Source organism: Podarcis melisellensis, assembly GCF_964234715.1.
Source record: "Podarcis melisellensis genome assembly, chromosome: 17".
Lineage (NCBI taxonomy): Eukaryota > Metazoa > Chordata > Lepidosauria > Squamata > Lacertidae > Podarcis > Podarcis melisellensis.
In genome coordinates, this window is record NC_138534.1 from 21,031,728 (window position 1) to 21,057,714 (window position 25,987).

Below are 25,987 nucleotides of genomic sequence, written 5' to 3' on the forward strand. Positions count from 1 at the left end.
TATTTGGGGGAGACCTTAAAATAATGATTCCCAGCAGCTTCCTCAATGATTCGCACTAGCTTTTCTTTGCATCAAACTTCTATGATATCCCATTCAGAGTTATATTATGTTCTGCTAGACAACAATTCCTTTAACTGGAGGCACACTTCAAGTTAAACTGGATTTAACACAAATGCATGGTAATGGCTTGCTGTAAACTAGCTTAGGTTTCTGCAAGCTCTGCTCATTAGGAACAGCTAAAGCCAGCTCTCTTTTTCTTCAAGACATTCAAAAATGCAATCTCAACCTTTAAGTCTGGGGTAGCAGGCAGGAAGTTGGAATAGTAGTTGTAGCTCTTCAGTTGCCTGATACCACTTGCCAGGACACTGGCACTGATAGAGGTATATTTTGTCTACTCTAGATTATGGCCATCTAATACCCATTTACAAGGGGAATCTCTTTTCTCAGTATTTAGGGCTGTTGTTTCACCACACAAAGTCCTGGAATTGCCCCTGGCAGACTACCTGTCAGAAGGCGGAGATGAGCAGACTTGCTATACTCCAATTTTTGGTTTTACTCAAAGGGAGGTCATTATGTTCCACCAGCCATAAGGGTCTTTAATGCAAAATCTGTTCCCCAACTCCTATATACTTCAAATGTCTGGTATAATGGTTTATTTCCTAAGCTTGATGGCTTCTAGGCAAAGTTCCTTCGGTCCCAACTTCAGGTTCTAAACTGTGTTCCTAATTCAATTCTATTCCTGGAAAGGTGAATGTCCACTTTTCACCAAAAGCATGATGGGCTGCCTTGAGATACTGGTTAAAGATTTTGGTATTTGGCGTGGAGGAGGGATTATATTTACATTTAACCAATGAGGAGTCTATCAGCTGATGGTCAAAAGCTATGGCCCCCCAAATCTCCTGAATTGGACTTTCACCATCCTTTTTACATCATCTGGGTAATGACATTGCCCCTAAATTCTTGAGCCAGAGGTGATGGGATACTGCATACAGAGATCTTTGCTCTCGATCATATGTCACCTGTAGACCGTTTCTGTTCAGAATCCATTATGGGCATGATTTTCAATTACCCTTGTACCTTACGAATCTGTCAGTACCCAATTATCGTCAACTGTTTACCAAAGTCAGATTAAATGTATTTCCATCTGCAGTTCTAAACGGCAGACTGACTGGTATACCTTATCATAGTAGACTCTGTTCATGTTCTCAGGCTGTCGATTGCATGAAGCATATCTTAATACACTGTGGGCTGTATGAACAAGTCAGGGATCAATTAATTAAACCCTTACTGGTAAATTTACCAGGGAATTCTGATACCTTCTATCTCATCATGTCAAAGATAAGTCAAATGATACTACCCAGGCCATAGCAAAATTTATCTCAAAGGTAATAAGAAATAGAAAACATGCTCTGGATAAAACATAGTGACTGCCTTGGAATCTTTTCCATGTATCTCTGTTGCATTTTGCATTTGAAACTGTTTTTTGTGGGTCTTTGGACCATAATGAAGAATGTTGTTGTTGGTAGGGGTATATAAGGCTGTCTTAAGATTCATGTAATTGTTCTCTCCTCATGAACCTACCAGGACCCTGAGATCATCTTCTGAGGCCCATTTTTTGACTGCCTCCTCCATGAGTGGTCCAGAAAGTGGCAACAAGAGAACGGGCCTTTTCTGCAGTGGCTCCCTGTTTGTGGAATTTTCTCCCCATGGAGGCTTAGCTGGTACCTTCATTATACACCTTTAGGCACCAAGTTTCCTTCCTCTTTGAATAGGCTTTGGGATGATTGACATCCAATGCCCTTTTGTGTTGTGGAAGGGGGGTTATTGGGTTGCCTTTGTTTTGATTTTTATCATGTGCTTTTTATATTGTGATTTTGTGTTGTTAACCGCCCTGAGGTCTGCTGGTTTGGGGCTGTATACTAATTAATTAATTAATTAAATCCTCCCACTTTGCCTTCTTCCTTCTTGCTTCCTCCATCTCTTTGAGACTCCTTAGGGTAGTGATAAAGCGGGATATCAAATCCAAACACCACTTCTTCATCTTCTTCTTCTTGACTCAACTTTTGTTAACCATTTTGAATGTGTCTGCTTAATGAGAACATTCCTTCATCTCAGGTTTTACCCTTCAAGTCTTACAAACTGCAAAACAACTTACTTTGAAAGGCAGAGCAGAGTTGTAATTCTCTGGTATCTCCCAAGAGAGCAATACCGATGTCTTCATCACTGCTTTGACATGAAAATTTTTTGCAAACACTGCTGGAAAAGGAAAAAGCAATGTATTTAAAGTACATCTTGACCTTGGGATCCCATCCCATTTCCGACACTAAGCACACTCAACAATTCTCCTACCTGCTTTTAAAAACCATATCCCATTCTTACAAATGGCAACTCAAACGTTCTATTTCTCTTACCTGCAATTATTGCGTAGATGTGAGCCAGACTTGCCTGATATAGGATAACTGAATACTAATGAATCCAAAACACGTAAGGTTTCACATACTTTACCTCTGATGTTAGTCGAAACTATTTATACGATGGTTTGGTCAGTTTTAGTAACAGCTTCAAAAATATCGATATCCAAAGACCGAAATTCCTTTAAAATAAAAGTCATAAGCAGACAAATCCTACCTTGATCCACAGGTAGTGTCCTGAACTGGACACTGGGACTATATGGACCAGGCCCTTTGCTTGTGTGTGCACGTATTTTTACATCATATGTGGTATCTGGTTTTAAGCCTGAAAGCGTCATAGTAATATCAGCAGGAACAACAGACATCTCCGTTTGGTGATGTGCCACATTGATATCCCTGTACTGCAGAGTGTATTTGGTGATAATACCATTTCTTTCTGATAGGACGGGCGGTTGCCAAGAGAGCTGGACTGAAGTTGAGGTGGCACTTTCCGAGCGCAGGTTTTGAGGGAATCCGCTTGGCAGATCTTCTGGGATCGAAATTTCCTTTACCATCTCCTCCCCAAAGCCCACTTTATTTCTAGCTGAAAGCCGGAAGACATACGAAGTCCCCTTGTGAATATCTGTCGCGGTGTAGTGGTCGTCCTTGTCGGTGAAATCCCGCGTCGTAAAGGCATCTATGTCTTTGCGGCCAAACCTCAGGCGGTAGCCCTGCAGAGGACCGTATGTGTCGACAGGCGGGTGCCACTGAATTAGAGCTGTACTCATTTGTGTGTGGCTAATCACAAGCCGAGGTTTTCCTGGAACTGCAACACAAGATGATGTTAGCAAGTAAAGCACGCGAATGAATCATTTCTAACAAACTTTATTCATGTATCTTGAAAAAGTTATGTATGTGATGGACACACTATTTCCTCCTGTTCATCAAGTACTGTATTTTTCGCTCTATAAGAAACACCAGAGACCATAAGACGCACCTAGTTTTTGGAGGAGGAAAACAAGAAAAAAAATATTTTGAATCCCAGAAGCCAGAACAGCAAGAGGGATCGCTGCACAGTGAAAGCAGCAATCCCTCTTGCTGTTCTGGCTTCTGGGATAGCTGCACAGTGTGCATTCGCTCCATAAGATGCACACACATTTCCCCTTACTTTTTAGGAGGGAAAAAGTGAGTCTTATAGAGCAAAAAATACGGTATTCATTCAGACAGCACAACAAACGTAGGCATTTTGTCTTTCCTCCCTCCTTTCCCTAGCTTCTAACTGGAGGGCTGGGGGAGATAAGCAGAGTGTCTATTTCTATGAAGCCTAGCGACAGAATAGCTTTTACACATCTGGACATAGTTTTTAAGTGATTAATGAAAACAAACTAAAAAAATCCCAGAAAACTCACATGTTGAGAAAGGGTGTACCTCAGTGGCACATGCCTTGCATACAAAAGATCCAATGTTAAAGTCTAGCATCTCTAGGGAGAACTGGAAAAAGATTTGTGCCTGAAACCTTTAAGAGATGCTGCCTTGGTGTAAGGTCAGAGTCATTATATGTTCATTTGCTACATTACTATGATCTAGTCCGATGGCAAACTTGCCCATTTCAGATCTCTGGCCATATATATATATATATATATATAAACAGGTTTGGTATCCGAGTTTGGAGGAGGATCTTAAACCAGTTTCTTGGTTCAAAACTAATGGAAAACAGTGGTTTAAGAAATCAGACTGTGCTCGCAAAAGGTGGGTGCCTGAGGGAGAGGAACTGGGAGGGAAATGCGCAAGCACATAGCTCATTTTTGTTCTTGTAAAATGTAGTTTATCAGACATTTGAATGAGGTCATTATAAGCATATATGCAAGTTTCCCACTCCATTGGCAAGAGACAGTGTTCAGCAGAACCAAGTGGTTAAGTTCACCCAGGCCTATATCACTTCAGGCTGCAGGTTGGGAACAAGGTATACAAATAACCCATCTTACAAACAAACAAACCCAAACCTCAGCTACTTAGCTTGCACATACAAAACCAATATATCTGTAGGAACATTTTAGTCTAGATTTCAAACATAGGTGGAGTAGCAGTCAGACAGGCAACTCTTCCTCTGAACAGCACAATGTTGGAAAAAAGCATTATGATTTAATTTTACAAAGCTAGCCTGGATTTCATAGTCAAAACAACAACAAAAAATTCCTTCCAGTAGCACCTTAAAGACCAACTAAGTTAGTTCTTGGTATGAGCTTTCGTGTGCATGCACACTTCTTCAGATACACAGAAAGCTCATACCAAGAACTAACTTAGTTGGTCTTTAAGGTGCTACTGGAAGGATTTTGTTTGTTTGTTTTGACTATGGCAGACCAACACGGCTACCTATCTGTAACTGGATTTCATACTTAGCCTGGTTTGCACGTAATGTTAAATAATGGTTTGAATAAACTATAGTTTATAAACCATGGTTTAGTATTATGTGCAAACCTAGTCCACTGCCTCAAAAAAGGTAAAGGTAAAGGACCCCTGACAGTTAAGTCCAGTTGCGAACAACTCTGGGGTTGCAGCGCTCGTCTTGCTTTACAGGCCGAGGCAGCCAGTGTTTGTCTGCAGCCAGTTTTTCCAGGTCATATGGCCAGCATGACTAAGCCGCTTCTGGCAAAACCAGAGCAGTGCATGGAAACGCAGTTTACCTTCCCACCGGAGTGGTACCTAGTTTTTTGGGGGGGTGCTTTCAAACTGCTAGGTTGGCAGGAGCTGGGGTCGAGCAATGGGAGCTCACCCCTTCACAGGGATTCGAACCACCAACCTCCTGATTGGCAAGCCCGAGAAGCTCAGTGGTTTATTAACTAGGGGCAGTGCTGCTTTTGTAGAAAAAGAGGTGCTGGAACTCAGCATGAACATCTCCCTTGTGGCTCCCACCTGGGAGGCGCCAGAACTGAGTTCTGACTGGGGAAAAAAGCCCTGGTTATGGGGTTGCAAGAGAAAATAAACCATGGTTTGCTGTTTACTTACTGTCTTAAAACCATGGTTTAATGTGATGTGTGAACCTGAGCAGTGTCAAGCTTCTGTTTGTGCTAAGTGATACCCTATTGAACTTTCAAACTTTGGCTAGCAAAAGGCTGAGAGCAGAGGTGTGAGCGTTTGTGCTGAGCAAAGCATATAAAATGAACTCAGCTCTCCCTTAGGAAAAAAGAACCAAGTTATAAACTCTTTAGAGAGGTCATACAGTCCATGCAAAATCCATGACCTTCACTAATACACGCAGTATATCTAAACCCTCCTAATAGCATAGGAGGCAATGTATGGCCCTGAATCCGTCCCACTGCCCCCCTCCCATTTCTATCTAAATGCAACTCTTTATTACACACCCAAAAAGAGTGTTTTCTTTTTTAAAAAATGGGGCATACCCAAGTACTAGCTATTATTATCAACAATACACAAATACAGATGTTGTATAGCTATTTTCCACCTCTTCCTCACTGCTAACACCTTATTCTTGTGCAAATAGAATCCTGTGCATTGTACTGTACAGGTTTTCTCTTTTCTTCCCAGTGTACGAAGTATATCTCTTTGCTTAATTTTGACTATTCCCTACTGCTGCGTAAGAGGCAGCTACAGAGCTGAGAAAAGACTATAGCTGTATCTATTTCAGGCCCTATTTTTCATTGCATTATAACTATCACTGAAGCCAATGGAGCACAAGGAAAAGCAGGTGAGTCCACAGAAACAGAATAATAATAACAACTGCTTCAGATTTCTAAGAAGAGGGGCTGCGGGGAGCTGCCGCTAAATTATTTATACCGTAAATTGCTTTTACTATTGTGGCAGCTATCTGGGTTTAGACAATTTAAAAAACACACACATTGATCTGTTTTGCCTAAATATATATTTAGCCACATGATGTGAGACTTACTATTATTTCTTTGTGGCAGAAATAATAAATTGAAGATGACTCACATGCATCGTAAATCATTTGGTAAAATAAAAAGCAGATTAGAACATTTTGTTGTATATCAGGCTTATTATAGTGGCTAGAATCCAACTGATTGGGAAATTCTCCTGAACGGGCACCACCAACACTGAGTTGCACAACAGTACTTCAATTGTGTTTTTAATTATGAATTTTGGAAGTAGCTTCACATTTCTGGAAAAGTTAATAACAGGAAGTTCAGTTGTCATTGCCGTGAATGACAACATCACAATCTATATATTTAAAATAAAATAAGTCCATCTACAGGAATTCCTTCTGCGCAAGTACTCAGTTTTTTCTGGTCCCACCTTTTTTTTTTTTAACCTTCCTTCATCCAAAAGCTACACTCTCAGTCCTCATTGGGGTCTTGCCACCAGTTTTATCTATTTGGTAAAATTGTTTTAGTATTTCAAATGTTTTATACACTGAGGCCAGGGGTAGGCTACCTAAGGCCCGGGGGCCAGATGCGGCCCAATCACCTTCTAAAGCTGGCCCACGGACAGTCCAGGAATCAGCATGTTTTTACATGAGTAGAATGTGTCCTTTTATTTAAAATGCATCTTTGGGTAATTTGTGGGGCCTGCCTGATGTTTTTACATGAGTAAAATGTGTGCTTTTATTTAAAATGCATCTCTGGGTTATTTGTGGGGCATAGGAATTTGTTCATTTTTTTCTTCTTCAAAACATAGTCCGGCCCACCACAAGGTCTGAGGGACGGTGGACTGGCCCATGGCTGAGAAAGGTTGCTGACGCCTGACTTAGGCCTACCAGGGGCATATCCTAGGGGGGCAGAGGGCCATGGCCCCATGTCCATGAGCCTGGTGCCCACATGCAGGCAACTGCACTGTGGTTGTAGAGGGACTCAGGAGAGGTGGCAACTGCTTCACTCACAATATACTGCCAGGCGAAGCCTCCATCACGCTCTAGCCCTGGGTGATGTATCAATACATAGCCCAGGCCTATTCTCCATGTGCCAAGGGCTACATTGGCGGGCTGGACTCCACCCCACAGGTGGCTCAGTGTGCCCCCCATTTTTCTCTGGTGGGGTCGCTCCAGTTTTACCATCATTGAGGGCTAGGCTGGCACCCTCCATGCTTGATGCACACACCTGCCCTGATCACCGGAAACTGCTGCTATGCCACTGAGACATGCCACAGCCACCTACATGAACGTTTTGAGTTTCAGTTTGGAAAGCATCAAAGCACAAACTGCTGGTTGCAAGGAAATGAAAGGAATCTCCATCTATTTACCTGCACCAGTAGTGGACACCAGTCTGGGTTTGCTTCGTGCTCCATCTCCTTTGGTCGTATAGGCCGTCACAGTGAGAGAATAGGTTGTCTCGGGCTGCAAACCCGCTATTATCATTTCCTAAAATGAAGCACAACAAAGACAAAAAGCAGAATGCATATTAAAACATATGCACTACTAAATCAAGATTGTTTTGCCTTGCAATTAGTTGCAACATATAACATTCAGCGTCCATGGCTTTCGTGCGACCTGCAGTGATGGCAAGCTTTTGGTCGGACCAGAAGAGTGGGTGAGGCCTTGCAATGCACTGTATTTCACTTATGTCAGCAATAAGCATGAAGGCATTTCTGAGCAGCATGCCCCAAGTCGTTTTGTCAAGCAAAAGGCCAAAGGCTGAGTGCTGTTAACTGTACTAACAGAGGAGGGGGGAATCCTTTTGAAATTCACTCTGTGTAGAGTCTTATTCCTGGTGTAGTACAAATAAAGTGGGGAATGAAAATTAGGTTTGATTTATGAATTTACTAGCCGTTATTTAAAAAGTTATGCTATCACTGCCTGTATACCTGAGAACCCTACTTACATTCCAACTTCTAAAGCTGTTTTATGCAGTGCTATTTTTCTAGGGGAAAAAGGTGCCAGAACTCACCACAAACACCTCCCTTGTTCTCTTATAATGAGCACTCACACTTTACATTGTGGGTGCCCTTTGCGGGATTGCGCGTGGTGCTACAGTTCCCAGGAAGCTTACTGGCAAACAGGGGCTGGCTTGCCTCTCACTGTTAATTTTTGGAGGTTCACACCCAGCCTCAGTGATCAAGCTTCTTGCTGGGAGGTGGCACCAGCCCCATTTACAAATAGGGGGTGGAGCCGACAATAGCCAGGCAGTCGGCGCTGGAGATTCACCCTACCTACTCTCCCTTTGTTTAATGTTTCTTGTTTGCAGGTTAACTTTTTCTTCCTGTTTATCGGGCACTGCTACCGTCTTTGACTGATGGCTGTTGAAGGACCGGGAATAAATTTTCCTGCTTTGGCAGGTTTTGTCTTTCCTGTAGCAATTCGTCACAGCTTTGGCGGTTATGGCCTTGGGTGGAATCCTTTAGTCTTTTCTTCCTTATATTGGGGGGTGTGTGTGTGAAGTGGTTACTCACCCCCCTGTGGCGGCGATTCCAGGGTCCCCTCTTAAATGGGTTATATATATATGGGTGTCACTGGCCATACACTGAAAGGTCGTCAGTGAACTACCCTGCGTGTGGGGATATGGGCTGAGCTGCCTGCTACACTGATGTCTCGCATATCTCATTTACCCTAATAAGCCCCAGTTCTCCCCAGGAGGGGGGCTGGGAGGGATACACGCCCAATGCCTAAGCCAAGGTGAGTTCGGGCTGAAAAAAAGCCCTGATTATATGTAATATATGAAGGCTGCTTTCATATGCACTGTTCCCAGAAGTAAGCCCAGCTACTTCCGAGTAAAGCATGCATAGGACTGGACTGCACTGTTGTAACGCTCCACACTATTATGAACATTCATTTGATGTCAGCCCAACTAAATGTAACGGGGATATTTTTAAAGTTAATATGCACAGGATTGTACATGAGAAAGCCTTTTCTTTTAGTGATTAAAAATAAAACATACATACACTTTTATAAAAGTAGTGTTTGTAAAGTGGCATTCAATATAAGAGTAATTTGTTCTCTATAATCTGAAAGAGCCATTAAACATAATTTGAAAATTTGGTTGCAATGGAACAAGAGAAGATGGAAAAGGCATTTAGTATTGAATACAATGTGTTGCTTTTTTAATAAACAAAAGGGGATGAAGATTAAAGCATGTTTGAAACTGGCTCTGAGGGCAGGTTGAGAAAGTTATAAATCAGTAACAATCAAATTGCTAATTACTGAGGAAAGGCTCATAAAGTGAACAGAAGTGGGAACTAATGATGTTTAATTTACAGACTAGGTATCAAGAGTATGATCCAGCCAAAATTAAGCCTTTTAAGATTTACATATATGTGCTTAACACACTCCCACTGAAATCAATGGGACATAATTCGTAATGTAAGAAAGCATGTTCTTAGTTCTTTCTTACTTCCAATTAGTAAACCCTATATGCACTTTTTTCAACACTAATAAAAATGGCAGAGTTGGGTTGCAAATGGGGCTTCATGTATGGATGGCAGAGTTTGCAAACAGATTTGTTATTAAACAGAATGGCTATAAAATGAATAGCTTAATCAACTCAGAGTGCCCATGTGTGGAGACTTTCCATACATTAGTAGAGCTCTGGTTTATTCGTGATTCCACCTATCATGGACAGCACAGTTGGCTGTTACCATCAAAAGAAGCCTCTTCTCTTCCCTTTAAATCCAGTTGTGTTGCTTATGTGCAAAGGACTGAAAATAGGGATTTTTGGGTCATGTGACAAACACCTATATATCAACACTGATCATCCTAGGAGTAGATTGAGTCCTTTCTGTAAAAAGTATGACCTTGCCTCAGAAATACCGTACTTTTCCGTCTGTAAGACGCCCCCATATATAAGACTATTTTGGGGGACTCAAATTTAAGAAAATGGGGGAGATGGCACAGATGTTTTTTTTGCAGAGGATTGCCCAGAGTTCCAGAGACTTTTTCAGAGGGGAATGCCAAAAATCGCTCATCCGCCCACATCGCAAAATCTGCCTCCCATCTGTCCCATCGCCGGCAGAAGCTGCCAATCATCCGCTCAACTGCCGAAGCATCAGCCAATCATCACCACCCATTGACGTGGCAACCAATAACACGCACAACAGCCGCTGACAGCCTCAGCAGCAACCAATCAAACGTCCACCCTATGCACTACCCATGTATAAGATGACCCACACTTTTTAGCCTGATTTTTAAAGAAAAAAACATAGTCTTATACACGGAAAAGTATGGTAGGTTGCTTGAGGTTTGTAAAATGCTCATGTATGTGTAGAATCCATGAGTGCTATCACCCAGTAAGATAACAATAACAAAATAGTTGTATTAATGGATAATAAAAATGGGTTCAGTAATATGCATCTGAAAAATGCAATCCAAGGTCTTCAGACTTGGGCATTTGGTCATTCTATGAATAACCCTATCAAGCATATGGATTTAATCCTATGGGACCAGACATCTCTTCCCAGTTAAATGCTTTTTTAAAATGTTCGTTTTCAAAGATTGAACGTGGCAGACTGAATCTGAACAAATACTGAATTATCCACAAGAAAACAATGTGTGTGGATATTCAACATCAGTTCACTGACTGACGACATTTCATCAAATGGAGAGAGGAAACTAGAATATAGTCCACCCTCAGTTGCTGGGGCTTCAGTTACAAGTGGAAGAGACAGTATTGGTGGGGGAAAGAGTACAGATTAAAGAGTATCTTTTTAAATGGAGATGATGGAATCTTAGTTAATAATGATGGAAGTGATATCTGCAACAAAGCTGTTTAAACATCACTGGCACACAGCCAGTACCAATGTATATTTTCATAAATATACATTTAATATGATGTGTCAATAATGGAAATGGGCACCATGTTAGCAGCTAAAAATAAAAGTAATTTGTTTTATAACAAACCCTGAGTGCATTGGGACCTGAAGGTGCAGAGTTATCAAGCAGATGGGAATGAGTACATGTTTTGTGTTATTTTAAGAATAGTTTCCTGGAGTGCATTGCGAGATAAAAGTTAGTGTCAGTGACTGAACAGACGAGTATGCAAATTCAACACACTTAGAAAAAAATCAGCACTACGCCAAACCAAAAGGAAAGAAAGAAGAAGGCAGAAAAATCCAAATGCCATAGATGATGAAATAAGGTGTTAATCCATGCACATGTGCAAACAACCAAATGTAGGAAAAATAAAGATTAAAGCAGAGAAAAAGCCACCACACTTTTTTGATTGGCCAGTCAGTTTTTACTCACATGTTCAGTAGTATCATCATATTCCCACTAATTGAGAGTAAAGAATGTTGGGAAGAAAAACAGAAGAGATAAGGAGATATTTGTAGCCTGGGCTGAGGCAACGTTATTCTTAGGACAGAAAAAAATTTGTAAAAACTAGCTTGCAAAAAATCAGCCTGAATTTAGCTCCTTAAAAAAGCAGTGCGACTTGTTGCCAAAATTGTAAATAAGTAACAGACTCTCCTTCTAGGAAAGTAGAGATCCCAGTCTGGAGTGCTTTTATTATTTCATAGTAATGTTTCATGACTGCATTAATTTGAGCTGCTGAGATGTAATGAAAGGCTACATTTTGTTTAATCACATGCTACTAAGCCATATTCATTTTCATTTCTATTTTACCTTGTCAAAATTAATTCAGTGCACCTGTTTAGATTAATAGAGGCAATTTATATGTACTTGAGACTTCATGTCAGTAATGAAACCCTATGACCAACAGCACATTTTCTCTGCTCCTTCTATCATCTAAAATTGGAATCTGACTATAGTCCCCCCCCCCAGGGAAAAAAAAATATGTTCAAGAAAGACACAACACGACCATATTGTTCTTCCCTTTTCTTTCTTTTTTACATCATTGCCCAGGTTCACAATGAAGCAAAGGAAGGAATAGTTTGTTCTAATGGTGCTAAAAACATTGGTGAGAATAAGGAAAGGGGCTAGCACGTTCAGAAATCATTTAAGGAACACGTCAGCAAAATAGAAGTGATTTATATCTCCACAGGGGGGAAAAGTTACAGTTCCTCTTTGAATGTACTATAGTTATCACAAATTGTTTCCATCTAAACTGTTTAGAGCATAATATCTGATGATTATGATTGTCTATTGCCATGTTTTCATCCAGAATCAATCTTAAATGGAATACTTTTGTGGGATACATATTTTATGATACCAGCACAATGAACTCAAGAATTTCAAGCTCATAAAGCACATAGAGATAATTAAAATCCTATATTTTTGAAGCTTCCTTAATGTGAACAAATCTATTCACTCAGAACATAAATTCTCTATTATCTGTTACAATTTGTGTGAGAGAAAAATAAGCAGTTTTACACTTTCACTACATCACACCAGGAATATCTGTAATAATATTGAATCTAGACATCACTTGTTACTAGGTCAATTTTCATTTAAACCACACTCCTCTATATTTAATGTATGTAATTGAGTTCAAAACCTATAATACCAAACTCTAGCTGATACTGCACTTGACCCAACCAAAATGATTTATTTCAATGGAAGGGATTTAAACAAATGCTTAGCTTAAATGATTTGAAATTAATGGGACTTAAAATGCTTAACTTCAGTTGGGTTTTGCTCACGGAGGTAGTGACAAATTAATGCAGCAACAGGACCCAGATTTTTTAAAAATAAAAATCCTACTGATGCAATTCCTGGAAACAGGTTAGAAAATTCCTGCCAGTCACAGAAAAAATACATGAAATGTTAACTAATAGTCATAACATTGAGAAACATCTTATTCCCCCTTATATTAGTAAAGGTAAAGGGACCCCTGACCATTAGGTCCAGTCGTGACCGACTCTGGGGTTGCGCGCTCATCTCACTCTATAGGCTGAGGGAGCCGGCGTTTGTCCGCAGACAGCTTCCAGGTCATGTGGCCAGCATGACTAAGCCGCTTCTGGTGAACCAGAGCAGCACACGGAAATGCTGTTTACCTTCCCGCCGGAGTGGTACCTATTTATCTACTTGCACTTTGATGTGCTTTTGGACCAAGCAACAGGAGCTCACCCTGTCGTGGGGATTTGAACCGCCGACGTTCTGATCAGCAAGTCCTAGGCTCTGTGGTTTAACCCACAGTGCCACCCGCGTCCCTTATATTACATGAATGTAAAGTAAGAGGAAAGTAGACACAATTGATCTTGCTTATCAAATACACAACAGATATAGTTCCCAGTCTAGAAATCCTTTATGTGAGACTATCCTAGCCAAATGGGGAACTGGCACTGTCTCTTCTGATAGTACCAATGACCTAACAGGGAAAGACAAAGGCAGCACTGAAAGTTCAAATTCTGCATTTCAGGTGCACATCTTTAGAAATGGTGGCTTCACCCCACTGCAGTGCAACTACTTCATACAGATTGCTGCACATCCAGAACGGTGATTTATTTATAGGAATAAAATCAAGTTTCAGAAGTAGGTAAAAGTAAAGGCAAAGGACCCCTGGACGTTTAAGTACAGTCAAAGGGGACTCTGGGGTTGCGGCACTCATCTCGCTTTTGGGGCGAGGGAGCTGGCGTTTGTCCACAGACAACTTTTCGGGTCATGTGGCTGACATGACTAAAGCGCTTCTGGCGTAACAGGGCACCGTGACGGAAACCAGAGCACACAGAAAAGCCGTTTACCTTCCTGTCACATTTATCTATTTATCTACCTGCACTGGCATGCTTTTGAACTGCTAGGTTGGCAGGAGCTGGGACAGAGCAATGGGAGCTCACTCCGTTACGGGGATTTGAACCGCTGACCTTCTGTTCAGGAAGCCCAAGAGGCCCAGTGGTTTAGACCACAGTGCCATCCACATGGTCTGACTAGTGCAGTTGCTTAGAGCATGGTGCTGATAACGCCAAGGCTGAAGGTTCAATTCCTGCATATTGGATTAAATGGTCCTCAGGGCATAGCTGTCAATGTTTTCCTTTTTTTAAGGGAAATTCCCTTATTCCAAATAGGATTCCTTGCAAGAAAAGGGAAAGGTTGACAGCTATGCCTCAGGGTCCCTTCCAACTCTATGATTCTATGAATTTTATGAATGACGGTTGGCTTCTGAAATATTCAGGGCACTCTGTGGCAATAACCTATTGGGACAGGAAGGAGGCATTCCATTTTGCAGTTCAAAATAGAAGACATAATTACACTACTAAATACAGTGGTACCTCGGGTTACATACGCTTCAGGTTACATACGCTTCAGGTTACAGACTCCACTAACCCAGAAATAGTGCTTCAGGTTAAGAACTTTGCTTCAGGATGAGAACAGAAATTGTGCTCCGGCGGCGTGGCGGGAGTCCCCATTAGCTAAAGTGGTGCTTCAGGTTAAGAACAGTTTCAAGGTTAAGAATGGACCTCCAGAACGAATTAAGTACGTAACCAGAGGTACCACTGTACAGCATTATTATTTTTTGCTAATTGAATTGACACAGTATGTTGAATTACCTGTGCATCAGCCAACATGATATCCTTCAGCATGGGTTGCCCCCTGGGCTCTCCATTTTCCATTTTCACATAATGCACCTGGTACCCTCGGATTTGACCATGCTGCTTATTGGGCACTGGTGAACGCCACAACACTTTAACAGCTGTAGAGTTGACAGCCTCTACCTCGACTTTGCGAGGAGGACCACTAGGAACTGGAACACATCAGTGGATAAAAGAAGAATTACAGGTACTTGTCCAAAACAACCAGTGTCTTTTTCTTTCTTTTTCTTTTGGTTTTGTTTTTTTTTTAAAGCGCAGACCCACTAATCCTTCCTCGAAGAATACAAATGAAAACACCCAACAAATCTGCTCTACATTTCAGTGAAAATATCAAAAACCATGACTGATGCAAAAATGGAAGAAAAAAGAGTATTAGAGAAATAGAAAAAACATGTAAAAACGCACAAAAGCCAAGGAAGATGCTTTGAGACTCAAAGCATTGAAGTACAAAGAAGTAATTTAGTAATCAAAATAATAAAAACCAAGAAGACTTTTAAAATGTTGCTTGTTTTCTGATTTTGTTTATTTTTTTTTTTAAGTAGGGGGAAAAAAGATAACGGGAAGGGGTGCAGTCTTCAGTGTTCAGATACGAAAGAGAGTCAGCATCCAAAATATTTGTTTAAAAAAGGGAGCAGCATCAGTTTTCCAAAAGAGAAACGCTTTAAGGGTACTCTTAAAGAAAGAGTTAAAATCAGAAGAGCAAAAAAGTAAGAAAGAAAAGGAGGGGGGAATCTTCAAATAGGAGAAAAATATACACGCTTACAAGGGGCAAAACTTTAAAGTGTGATTCTTCTGCACATATATTTCAAAGCAAAAACAAAACAAATGCAAATGCAAGCATTTGTGTTTAAAATATTTTGTAAAACTCATCAGGGGTCAAAAAAGATGAGCAGAGGAGGGAAACGGAATAATCTTAGACCACACAAAGACAGCAGATTGAGAGAGAGAGTCAAACTGACGTGTTGGATGAAACATACCATCTTCATCTGTTCGGATCAACACAGATTCACTCTCTGGGCCAGGTCCAACATCAGTGTGGGCTGTCACAGAAATCCGATATTCAGTCCATTTTTCCAACTGTTCCAAAAGGTACTGTGACGTGTCCGGAGCAATTCCCAAAATTTCGTGGGGCTTGTCATCTTCTCCATCAATTCCAGTGTACTTGATGGAGTAGGAAGTGATAATTCCATTCTGTTTTTCCACTGGCGGAGGCTGCCAACTTACCAAAATACTAGTGGAGCTGGGGCTCTTGCAACTAATGTCTTGAGGAGGAGCTGATGGCTCTAATTTCAGTAGTGGGTTAAAGGAGGATTTGAGTGTGAAAGAACAGAAGTGGTTGAAGGAAAAGGAAAAAAATGAACAAAAGGAAAAGAAAAAAGAAAATAAATAACGAAGGGAAAAACCAAGGGCAAATCAAAATCGCAAACTTAAAAACAGAAACTTTAGATAATCTTATGAGCCTTGGCTTATTAAAAGTGAACCAACTGAAAATGAATGAACTAAAAGGTGGAAAGGGATGTAGGGGAAAATACATGAAAATGAGCCTCAATATATTGTTACCTACCTGTGATTAAAAATTCTTCTTGAAATAAAAACATCAAACATGATACTTCTATGTGTCTACTACCTAAGCTTTTATGTTGTATGCTTGCTGGTTGATCTGTTATTTTTAAGTTGTTTTTTTAAAAAAATATTTTGGCATGTCTGACAAAATAGTCAGTCTATTATACACTACGTTTTATACTGATAGATAGAGAGATAGAGAGATAGATATATCATATATCATATATAGATATCATATATCATATATATCATATATAGATGATCTATCTATCTATAACCAGTCTTTTATACACTATGTTTTATAGATTGATATCCATATCTAATATAATTATATATGAAGTGCCATGAAGAAAAGAATCAGAACTATTTCGAAACTCAAACACATCTAATAGACATAAAATAAAAACCATCACGCACCACCAGTTTTCTCTCCCCTCCCCCAACTCCACTTTTCTTTATCTTTTCTTTTTTACGACTGCAGTGGCCTGGAACATGTGTACTACAATTAAGGTTCAAATCAAAAGTCTTTATTTCAAACATCAATTGTAGCCAAAACACTGTAAAACATGCAGAATCAATAAGGGGATTGGGCTAATCTTAGACAAAGGTTTACCTACCATGGAAAAGTGACAGGGCTGATGATTCTGACTGCAACTTGTACTTACCCTAGGTCCAGTCTCTCTTTTATATTTTAGCTCCTCTTGGAGAAACCTCGGCTAGCAAAGAATTAAAGTCTACCAGCGATTTCATAATACATACAAACTATCACCAACCCACCGCCACACACAATACACGAACAGCTAATATAGAAGTTTGCCTAAGCAAAACCAGTGTGGAGATTCCTAATGAAATCTTATGATTTACTTTACTTAACCAAAAGTTAAATTCATTCGAAATAGAACCAAAATGCATGTCCACAGTAGTTTAGAAGCAAATGTCATTAAAATCTTAACACGTTCATCTCTTTGGGGTACAAATCCTATCCACACAGTAATAATAATAATAGATTTTCCTCCAGTTGCATACACAGAAATTACTTTTTAAAAATCCATTTTTATATTTGAAATATTTGGGGAAAATGGGAATCTTGACCTCTTTCACATGCATTACTTAGAAGTCCCACTGATCTCAATCTGTCTCCTCAAGTCCTTTTTGCATCTCTTTCCCAGGTAGCAACACAGAAAAGATTTTTATTTTCCTGTAATTCCTCCCTCTGAGACCTAAAAAAAATACATTTCCTAAACATATTTTTAAACTTTTAATACTCAAAGCGAAAGATGAGCGATCCACTTTTGTTTGTCTCAGTTGCTTCTGACGATTCCAAAAACATATTGGCTGTGTCTAGATTTCACTATCGACCATGGGAAGTATGGGAAGAAGCCTTGGCAAGTGTTTCCCCTCCCACTTCTGTGTGGTCACAGGGAGATGAGAAACTTTTGTTTCTATTTTTGATTAACTGCTGCTTGCAATTTTGTCCGAAAGCTGTGCTTAATCGTAACAGTTGTTTCGATGAAACAAGCCAGCTTGATCACGCTGGGCCTGAGGCTGGCTTGCTTCAACAGAGCTTACTTAAGATCAACCACAGTTTAGGATTTAGGCACAACACAAAACGTCGGTTGAATGTTATTTATTTATTTAAACAGTTTTATATACCCCTTAACTACAATAGTCTCTAACTGCTTTATAAAGATACAGTGCAAAATAAAAATAAGAAATCAGCTAAAACTATAAAATTAAGCTTCAATTAAAATGACTTGCTGGAAGAAAAAAGGCTTCAGTAGCTGCTGTAAGTTCAGGAAGGAGGGGGCCTGTTTTGACCTCACCTAGAAGGGAGATCCATAAATTTGGGCTCAGGCTCACAATACTAAATATGAGTTGTCCATCCAAGCCACAGGAGGCCACTAATGGCGTCTCCCCAGAAAACCTCAGTGATCAAGCAGGGATATAAGGAATTAGGCAATCCTTGATGTATCCAAACCCAATCTGTAAAGAGCCTTGAACCTGGTTCAATAGTATAATTTAAAACAGAAACGAAAGTTTTCAATTTCCTCAGTTATTCTAGAGGAATGTCAAGGGGTGGGTGTGCGAACCTTAGACTTGCACAGATTCATAACTGTATGATAAACAATGTCTGGATGCACCCTTTGTCTAGTGACAGGGGTTGGGGGTATCATGTTACTCTTCTAAGAAAATGCTATGCTTATAGTTCTTCAAAGTGTATTGACCTGCGTGTTTGTAGTTAAATTTTCTCAATGTAGCCATAACTGAAACATAATAGGATTTCACTCACTTTCCAACTAGCTTGTCAACAAGTATAAAGAAGAGAAATGAAGTAATCAAAGAAAGACACCTACTTGACTGCATTGTTCTAGCTGATATTTCTGCCGTTGAAGCACCAAGGCCTTGTGGAGAGCGCGCAGACAGACGGAAGTAATACAAACTATTTGGTTTTAGACCTTGCAAGTGGTAAGTTGTAGCTGGATCAATGGAAATCCGCTGCTAAAGGGGAAGTCGGAAAGGGGGAAATGAATTTAAATCTAGATCTTTGGGTCTTTGCTTCTAAAGAATTTCTAACACTCAATCTCAAAACTTCTATTCCAACGTAAGGAGCAGGTCACAACCACTGCCATCACAGTGTGGTTCCAGCTCCAGGCACAAGCCATTACATGTGGAATAGCTTCATTACACTAAATCCTAACTTTCCAGAATGGTAACTTACTAGTAAGTGGTTGGTGCCTCTCCATGTGAAGCTGGCTGATCTACATCAGGCACAGGGAATCTCTGCTTCGCATGCTAAAGTAGTGATTCTCATTTGGCTTGTAGACATGTTTGTTTCGCAGGCACACCCACCTAAACTATACCTGACATCATATACCATCAGATGTGGGCTGGGTAAAGCAGCCAACTTCAAAGGAAGAACCAGGAGCCCTAAAGTGTGCTCCCTATTATTCCTTTGCACACAGGGCTTGCATTTTGTGCCTTTTAAATTTGGTGCAAGAAGCACCACCACTCAAATTGGCTCCACCCGGAGGCTACCAATCAGAGCCGACTCCTACTGCCACTGGGGTTTGTATTTTGGGCTGTATTTAAATTCTGTGCCAAATACAAGCCTCTGGAATCAGCTCCCGATTGGAGCTCACAAATGGAGTTGATTGGTGCAAAGGAAAATGATTCCTTTGCCTGCACAGTCTGGAAATCAAACCATGTGGGCCAATGAACATATTGCTTTTGCACGCTACCCTGAATTCAATGCAATCTACAAAGAGATGGCCCCACCCATCTGTCTAAGCAATCAGTCCATGGAGGCTAGAGGACATCAGAAAATAAAAGAAAAAAAAACCACAATTTTACCAATATCTTACTTCTGTTTCAAAGCCAACAGTAAAATATGCATCTATGTGGTTATACTTGTACAGTGGAACCTCGGTTTTTGAGAATCTCGGAAGCTGAACATTTCGGAAGCCGGAAGCTGAAAACCTGGAAGCAATCACTTCCATTTTCAAAGGCACCTCTGAAGTTGAATGGCTTCCGCTGTTTTTCTTTTTTCTCAATGGATTTTACCAACCACCCATTGCTCCTCAGTTTTTGAACATTTTGGAAGACAACCAATCTTCTGGAATGGATTATGTTCGAAAACCAGGGTTCCATTATATTTGTTACAGAAATCAAGATGGCCACTTATGGAAGTATAGTCTTGGAATTACAGCAGAGAGTTTAGTTAGACAAACCATAGTTAAGATTTTTGAAGGGGCTATAGTTAGACAAACAGATCAGTTTGCATTGAACTCTCTTTACTCCTTACATTATAAATTTGAACATCTGGAATCAGAGCACATTTAGGGTTGTAGACAATATAATTCAGGCTGCAATCCCATGTGCATTGAATGGGGCGAACATCTGACTAAACAAGCAACCGGGTAACCTTCAACTAACACGAGGCTGACTACCCGTCTATCAACTTTCAAGGCCTGTAAAATGTGTTCCAAAGGCATAAAGCTAGTTCACTTACCTCTTCTCCATGCTCTCCATCTTTGTAAACAAGATCATAGTTGGAGATTGTGTCAGACCGTGGAGGGGTCCAAGAAAGGAGTATGCTTGTTTCGGATTCTGGTTCAGCTTTGAAGTTCAATGGCTGCCCTGGGACTGATGCAGGAGGACACAATATCAACATTCAGTAAGTACATTTACGGGGGGCAGCGGGGAAAATTAAGACTTGTTTCCTGCAATTATAGACTCCATGCAGACCACCACTTCCAGGTTTAGGTTTCTATTGAAGACCCACTAATGGAAGCAGCCAGGTTTCATTTCCAGTAGCGTCACCTTCCCAAGAGCATTCCAAAACATGCATTCCAAACATGTCACTTTCTATTCTGCTGTTTGCTCAGCTGGGAATTAATCACCCAGATAGTCCTGTTCTTTATTGCAGTTAATACTGTTGCTTGAGCAGCCTTTCTTTACACTGTCAACATACTGTTTACCAGACAAAATGTTTCTGCACATTGCTTTGATCCAGCAGAGCCACTCGAGTTATGACAGTACTCTATATACATGACAAACAGGAATAATATGAACTTCTCTGTGTCTTAGCCCGATAAACCATCCCCTGAGCCTGCCTGTTTCTTGACTAAAGGTAAATGCAGGTTTGTGCTTACTGCTTAGACACTGATAGGAGAAAACATGACTGTTAGACACTATGCTAGGGGGGGGAGAGGGAAAACCCTGTTCTTCTCCACACATTTGGCAATTTAACGCTGTAAAACACAACAAAATCCTATGGGCTATTTCAATCACAATCTCAAGGAGCAGACAGTCTCTTTAAAAGTTTGTGATATGAAAGGAGTTCAGTAAAAAGGTAAAGGTAAAGGACCCCTGACAGTCAAGTCCAGTTGCAAACGACTCTGGGGTTGCGGCGCTCATCTCTCTTTACTGGTCAAGGGAGCCGGCGTTTGTCCGCAGACAGTTTTTCCAGGTCATGTGGCCAGCATGACTAAGCCACTTCTGGCGAAACCAGAGCAGCATACGGAAACGCCATTTACTTTCCCACTGGAGCGGTACCTATTTATCTACTTGCACTTTGACGTGCTTTCAAATTGCTAGGTTATCAGGAGCTAGGACTGAGCAACAGAAGCTCACCCCGTTGCGGGGATTCAAACCACCAACCTTCCAATCGGCAAGCCCTAGGCTCAGTGGTTTAGACCACAGAGCCCCCCCACATGGTCTAGGTACTTGGTCAGAAAGAAGACTATCATTGAGGAAAGATGATTCAGTTACTCCCTCCCCTGCCCCACGAACAAACATAGGGCTTGCTCTTTCCATATTTGCTTTGTGTGCTGATGGGCCCTAGAGCAGGCATAGGCAAACTTGGTCCTCCAGATGTTTTGGGACTACAACTCCCATCATCCCTAGCTAACAAGACCAGTGGTCAGGGATGATGGGAATTGTAGTCTCAAAACAGCTGGAGGGCCGAGTTTGCCTATGCCTGCCCTATAGAACGGCCCTTTTATTTGAGGGTTTTTTTGTTTGTTTGTTTTTGCAAAACTCTCTCCTAATGGCTCTACATTACTAGTTTAAGTGTGTTTTGTAGATTTTCTCTTCAATCTACCCATAATTTCTTATCTGAATCCAATACTGATTTATGTTTATGTAGGGATGAGGAACTCCTTGCAACTCCTTCAACTTTTTATTCTTTTGTGATTGCTTTTTTCACCTTAAATTGTTTTGGAGGTTTATTTTATGTTTTGAATGTTGTATATGGTATATTTCATTGTTGTAAATCACTTTGAGACCTATATGGTGAAAAGCGCTCTCTCTCTCTCTCTCTCTCTCTCCTCTCTCTCTCTCTCTCTCTCTCTATATATATACATATATAACCCATCAACAATGAAATAATAATAATTCCTGACCATGGGTCACCCTGGCTGGAGCTGAAATGGAAGCTTTGAAGGGAATGTATTGTTATGAGTTTGGGGAGCAGGTAGGCTGTATGCTGGAGCCTGCTTCCAATTCCTGGATTTGGCACTGATTCAATTCCTGGAATGGACAGCTAGCTTTTATTTATACTTATGTCCCTATAAGTATGGACCGTTAAGGCAAGGAAGGGGCTCTGTGCCAGATGCCAAGTGAGTAGGGCCCCCCCTTCCTAACTCGCTGGGAGTTGGAAAGCCTGATTCCTGTTTGAATCAAAAACTGTGGCTAGAGGAGACCCTCTTGGGGTTTTCATGATGTAGTGGTGTTGAGTCAAAAGCGTAACTGTGCTCTCCAAGTTAAGGATCTCCAGTTAAGCCCTAATTATATTTCTGTATAGCTTACAATCAAAATATCAGTGTATCAATGTTTACTTTGCAAGGACTAGTATGCAGTGTTGGACTCTGCTGGTAAAAAGGGAGATTCAAATACTGACTCAACCATAAAGGGTACTGAGGTCTTGACAAAGTTATTATCCGTAATAACTTTGTTATTATAAACTTGATTCATGTGCTGCTTTAAAAAAAAATGTTTTTAATTTGTTTAATCTCCCCGTGAGAGCTGTGATTGTACTGGACAGGCAGTATATATATATATATATATATATATATATATATATATATATATATATATGCAGGTTTTGGTGTCCTCGGGTGTCTTCCCGTGTAAAAGTTGGGGTGTCTAGGCGACGTTTCGACGAGGTCTCACTCGTCATCTTCAGGCTGGTGCTTTCGGCTTCTTGTTACTGGAACAGAGCAGGATCTCAGTGTTTGAGTTCCTATAAATACTGTTGAGGGGGTGTGGTGTATAGCCTCCAATGTTCTGGGCAGAGAGGAAGTTCCCAGGCTAGTGTGCTAATCCAAAAAGAAACACCCCCCAAAAACCAAGACACAGAAGAAAACAATGGCATGGCCCTCCTTCCTTATATCAAGGGCACTACAGATAAAATTAGCAAAATCCTCCATAAACACAATATCAAAACAGCCTTTTGCACCAACCAAAAAATAGCCAATATCCTCAGAAACCCCAAGGATAAAATCCAGTTGGAAAACCAAGGGGTCTATGAAATACCCTGCAAAGTCTGCCCAGCCACGTACATTGGACAAACAAACAGACGAATAAATGCACGTATCGCAGAACACAAGAATGCCGTCAAAAAAGAAGAAAAAAACTTCCTCTCTTTTCCAACACATGAAAGAAACAGGACACGAAATTAATTTTGCAGATTCCAAATTGCTCTTTAACATGGAACATCACCACAAGAGAATAATCATGGAAGCCATCGAGATAGAGAAACACCCTCACAACATGAACAAGCGTGACGACACATCCCGCTTGCCAGACATCTGGAAATTAGCCCTCCCCACAAAAACTGACACCAGATCCAGAGGCACACAGAACGCTATCACCAATCAACCACACCAGACCCAAACCCAGACCCTCTCCACAGATAAATTACAGACACCATCCAGTAGCCAAACCATGGTGGCACCTCCGGATGCTGCACCCCCCTGCAATCCCTACACAGATCTGGCTGACACAGGCCACAAAACCACAGCTCGCCCCTATACACGAAGCCAAGCCAGAGCACAACTAAGTGCAGTACAGCCATCTTCTCAGAAAAACTCTTCACAAAGTTCAAGAGGTCAAGACACAAAGACTTCAGCAACTAATCCACACCTAATGACCCACCTAAGTGGTACTCAGGATATCACTCAAGAAATCACTCAAGATATCCCTCAAGTAATTAAGGAACAAAAGAAGAAAAGGCACACTAGCCTGGGAACTTCCTCTCTGCCCAGAACATTGGAGGCTATACACCACACCCCCTCAACAGTATTTATAGGAACTCAAACACTGAGATCCTGCTCTGTTCCAGTAACAAGAAGCCGAAAGCACCAGCCTGAAGATGACGAGTGAGACCTCGTCGAAACGTCGCCTAGACACCCCAACTTTTACACGGGAAGACACCCGAGGACACCAAAACCTGCATTCCTGTACCCGTGAAAATCTACGAAAGCAAATATATATATATATATATATACACATATATACATATATATATATATATATGCTTTCGTAGATTTTCACGGGTACAGGAATGCAGGTTTTGGTGTCCTCGGGTGTCTTCCCGTGTAAAAGTTGGGGTGTCTAGGCGACGTTTCGACGAGGTCTCACTCGTCATCTTCAGGCTGGTGCTTTCGGCTTCTTGTTACTGGAACAGAGCAGGATCTCAGTGTTTGAGTTCCTATAAATACTGTTGAGGGGGTGTGGTGTATAGCCTCCAATGTTCTGGGCAGAGAGGACATTGGAGGCTATACACCACACCCCCTCAACAGTATTTATAGGAACTCAAACACTGAGATCCTGCTCTGTTCCAGTAACAAGAAGCCGAAAGCACCAGCCTGAAGATGACGAGTGAGACCTCGTCGAAACGTCGCCTAGACACCCCAACTTTTACACGGGAAGACACCCGAGGACACCAAAACCTGCATATATATATATATATATATATATATCCCTGACACACATGAGTACATAAGTAGGATGTGCTGGATTTCAAGTAGTTTTTCAATTTTTATTTTTATTTTAACAGGGCAGGGACGTTATATTCCAAGGAAGTTATATTCAGTGCGGAACTTTCATTTTTCATTAAATATTTGTCCTGTGAGCTCATTTATCATTACAAAAGCAGAATATGGAAATGGAGCTTCTGAAGGAACTTGAGAAAATTTCAACAATATATAACTATGTGATTAACATGCAAATGGAAACAGCAAACAAACAAAGTTTCAGAGAGGCTGTTCATGGCATACGAACTGTTAAAGGTGAGTACAATACATAAAAATGTCAAAACTATTCATTACTGAATAAACTTCATGGTAAAGTCAAAAAACATAGATCCCCAATCCAACTCACAGCTTAGCCATCTGGATTTAGAATATGTTTTTGAAACACTTTAACTGGGTTCATCTATATGTACCTTTGACTTTATTGCTTAGAAAAGTCAGATACCAACCCTCCGACCCCAGCCGTACCGGTGAGAACTTTCTAGAGTTTTCCTCTTACCTCCTGTCTGAGTGATGACTTGAATGTCACTAGAAAGAGGCCCATCACCAACGGAGGTAAAAGCAAGAACTTTCACAGAGTAAGTTTTCTGTGGTATTAGATTCCCAATGGTGGTTATATGGCTGTCGGCCACATTATGTTTCAACCAGCTGTTGACATGTTGGGAGGGGTCCATGGTGTAATAAACTCTGTAGCCTTGTATTTGTCCGTTGGGTTCCTCAGGTTCTTCCCACTGCACCAGTATTGTAGTTGAGCTCAACATACGGGCTTGTACATTGCGCGGTGCGCTAGACGGTGCTTGCTCTGAGGTCCGTGTTGAAACTGGTTCACTGGGTGGCCCCCGCCCAATGTTGTTGACAGCAACAACTCTGAACTCATACTCGGAATAAGGACTCAAACCGGCTACGCTGTATCGAGTTGTGGCGACTCCATCAATTTCCTTATAGAGTTCCTCAGAGTTTTTAGGTTTATGTTGGATTATGTAATAAGACACTGGCTCGGGGTTTCCAGAATCCCAAGTCAAAGTAATGCTTGTTGCTGTGCTTTCTGTTACAACAGGAGTTCCTGGAGGTTTGGGTAAGGCTGCAAGAAAATAAAAGACAATTTATTCAATT

At 41.0% G+C, this 25,987-nt stretch overlaps 1 protein-coding gene across 28 annotated transcripts in view; it reads right to left on the reverse strand.

Moving 5' to 3' along the window:
- The window catches only part of PTPRD (protein tyrosine phosphatase receptor type D), a 1,158,377-nt gene that overhangs the window by 129,951 nt on the left and 1,002,439 nt on the right, over nt 1-25,987 (reverse strand). For 14 of the 28 annotated variants that reach the window (XM_081893652.1, XM_081893642.1, XM_081893658.1 and 11 more), the window contains 9 exons: nt 25,374-25,955; nt 20,350-20,483; nt 18,695-18,839; nt 15,755-16,060; nt 14,736-14,929; nt 11,536-11,562; nt 7,605-7,722; nt 2,629-3,216; nt 2,156-2,256 (listed from right to left, as the gene is read on the reverse strand). In XM_081893652.1, the coding sequence (XP_081749778.1) occupies nt 2,156-2,256; nt 2,629-3,216; nt 7,605-7,722; nt 11,536-11,562; nt 14,736-14,929; nt 15,755-16,060; nt 18,695-18,839; nt 20,350-20,483; nt 25,374-25,955 (2,195 nt within the window). The remainder of the gene's footprint in view (nt 1-2,155; nt 2,257-2,628; nt 3,217-7,604; nt 7,723-11,535; nt 11,563-14,735; nt 14,930-15,754; nt 16,061-18,694; nt 18,840-20,349; nt 20,484-25,373; nt 25,956-25,987) is intronic. The other 14 variants (XM_081893647.1, XM_081893646.1, XM_081893645.1 and 11 more) reach the window with 7 other exon arrangements.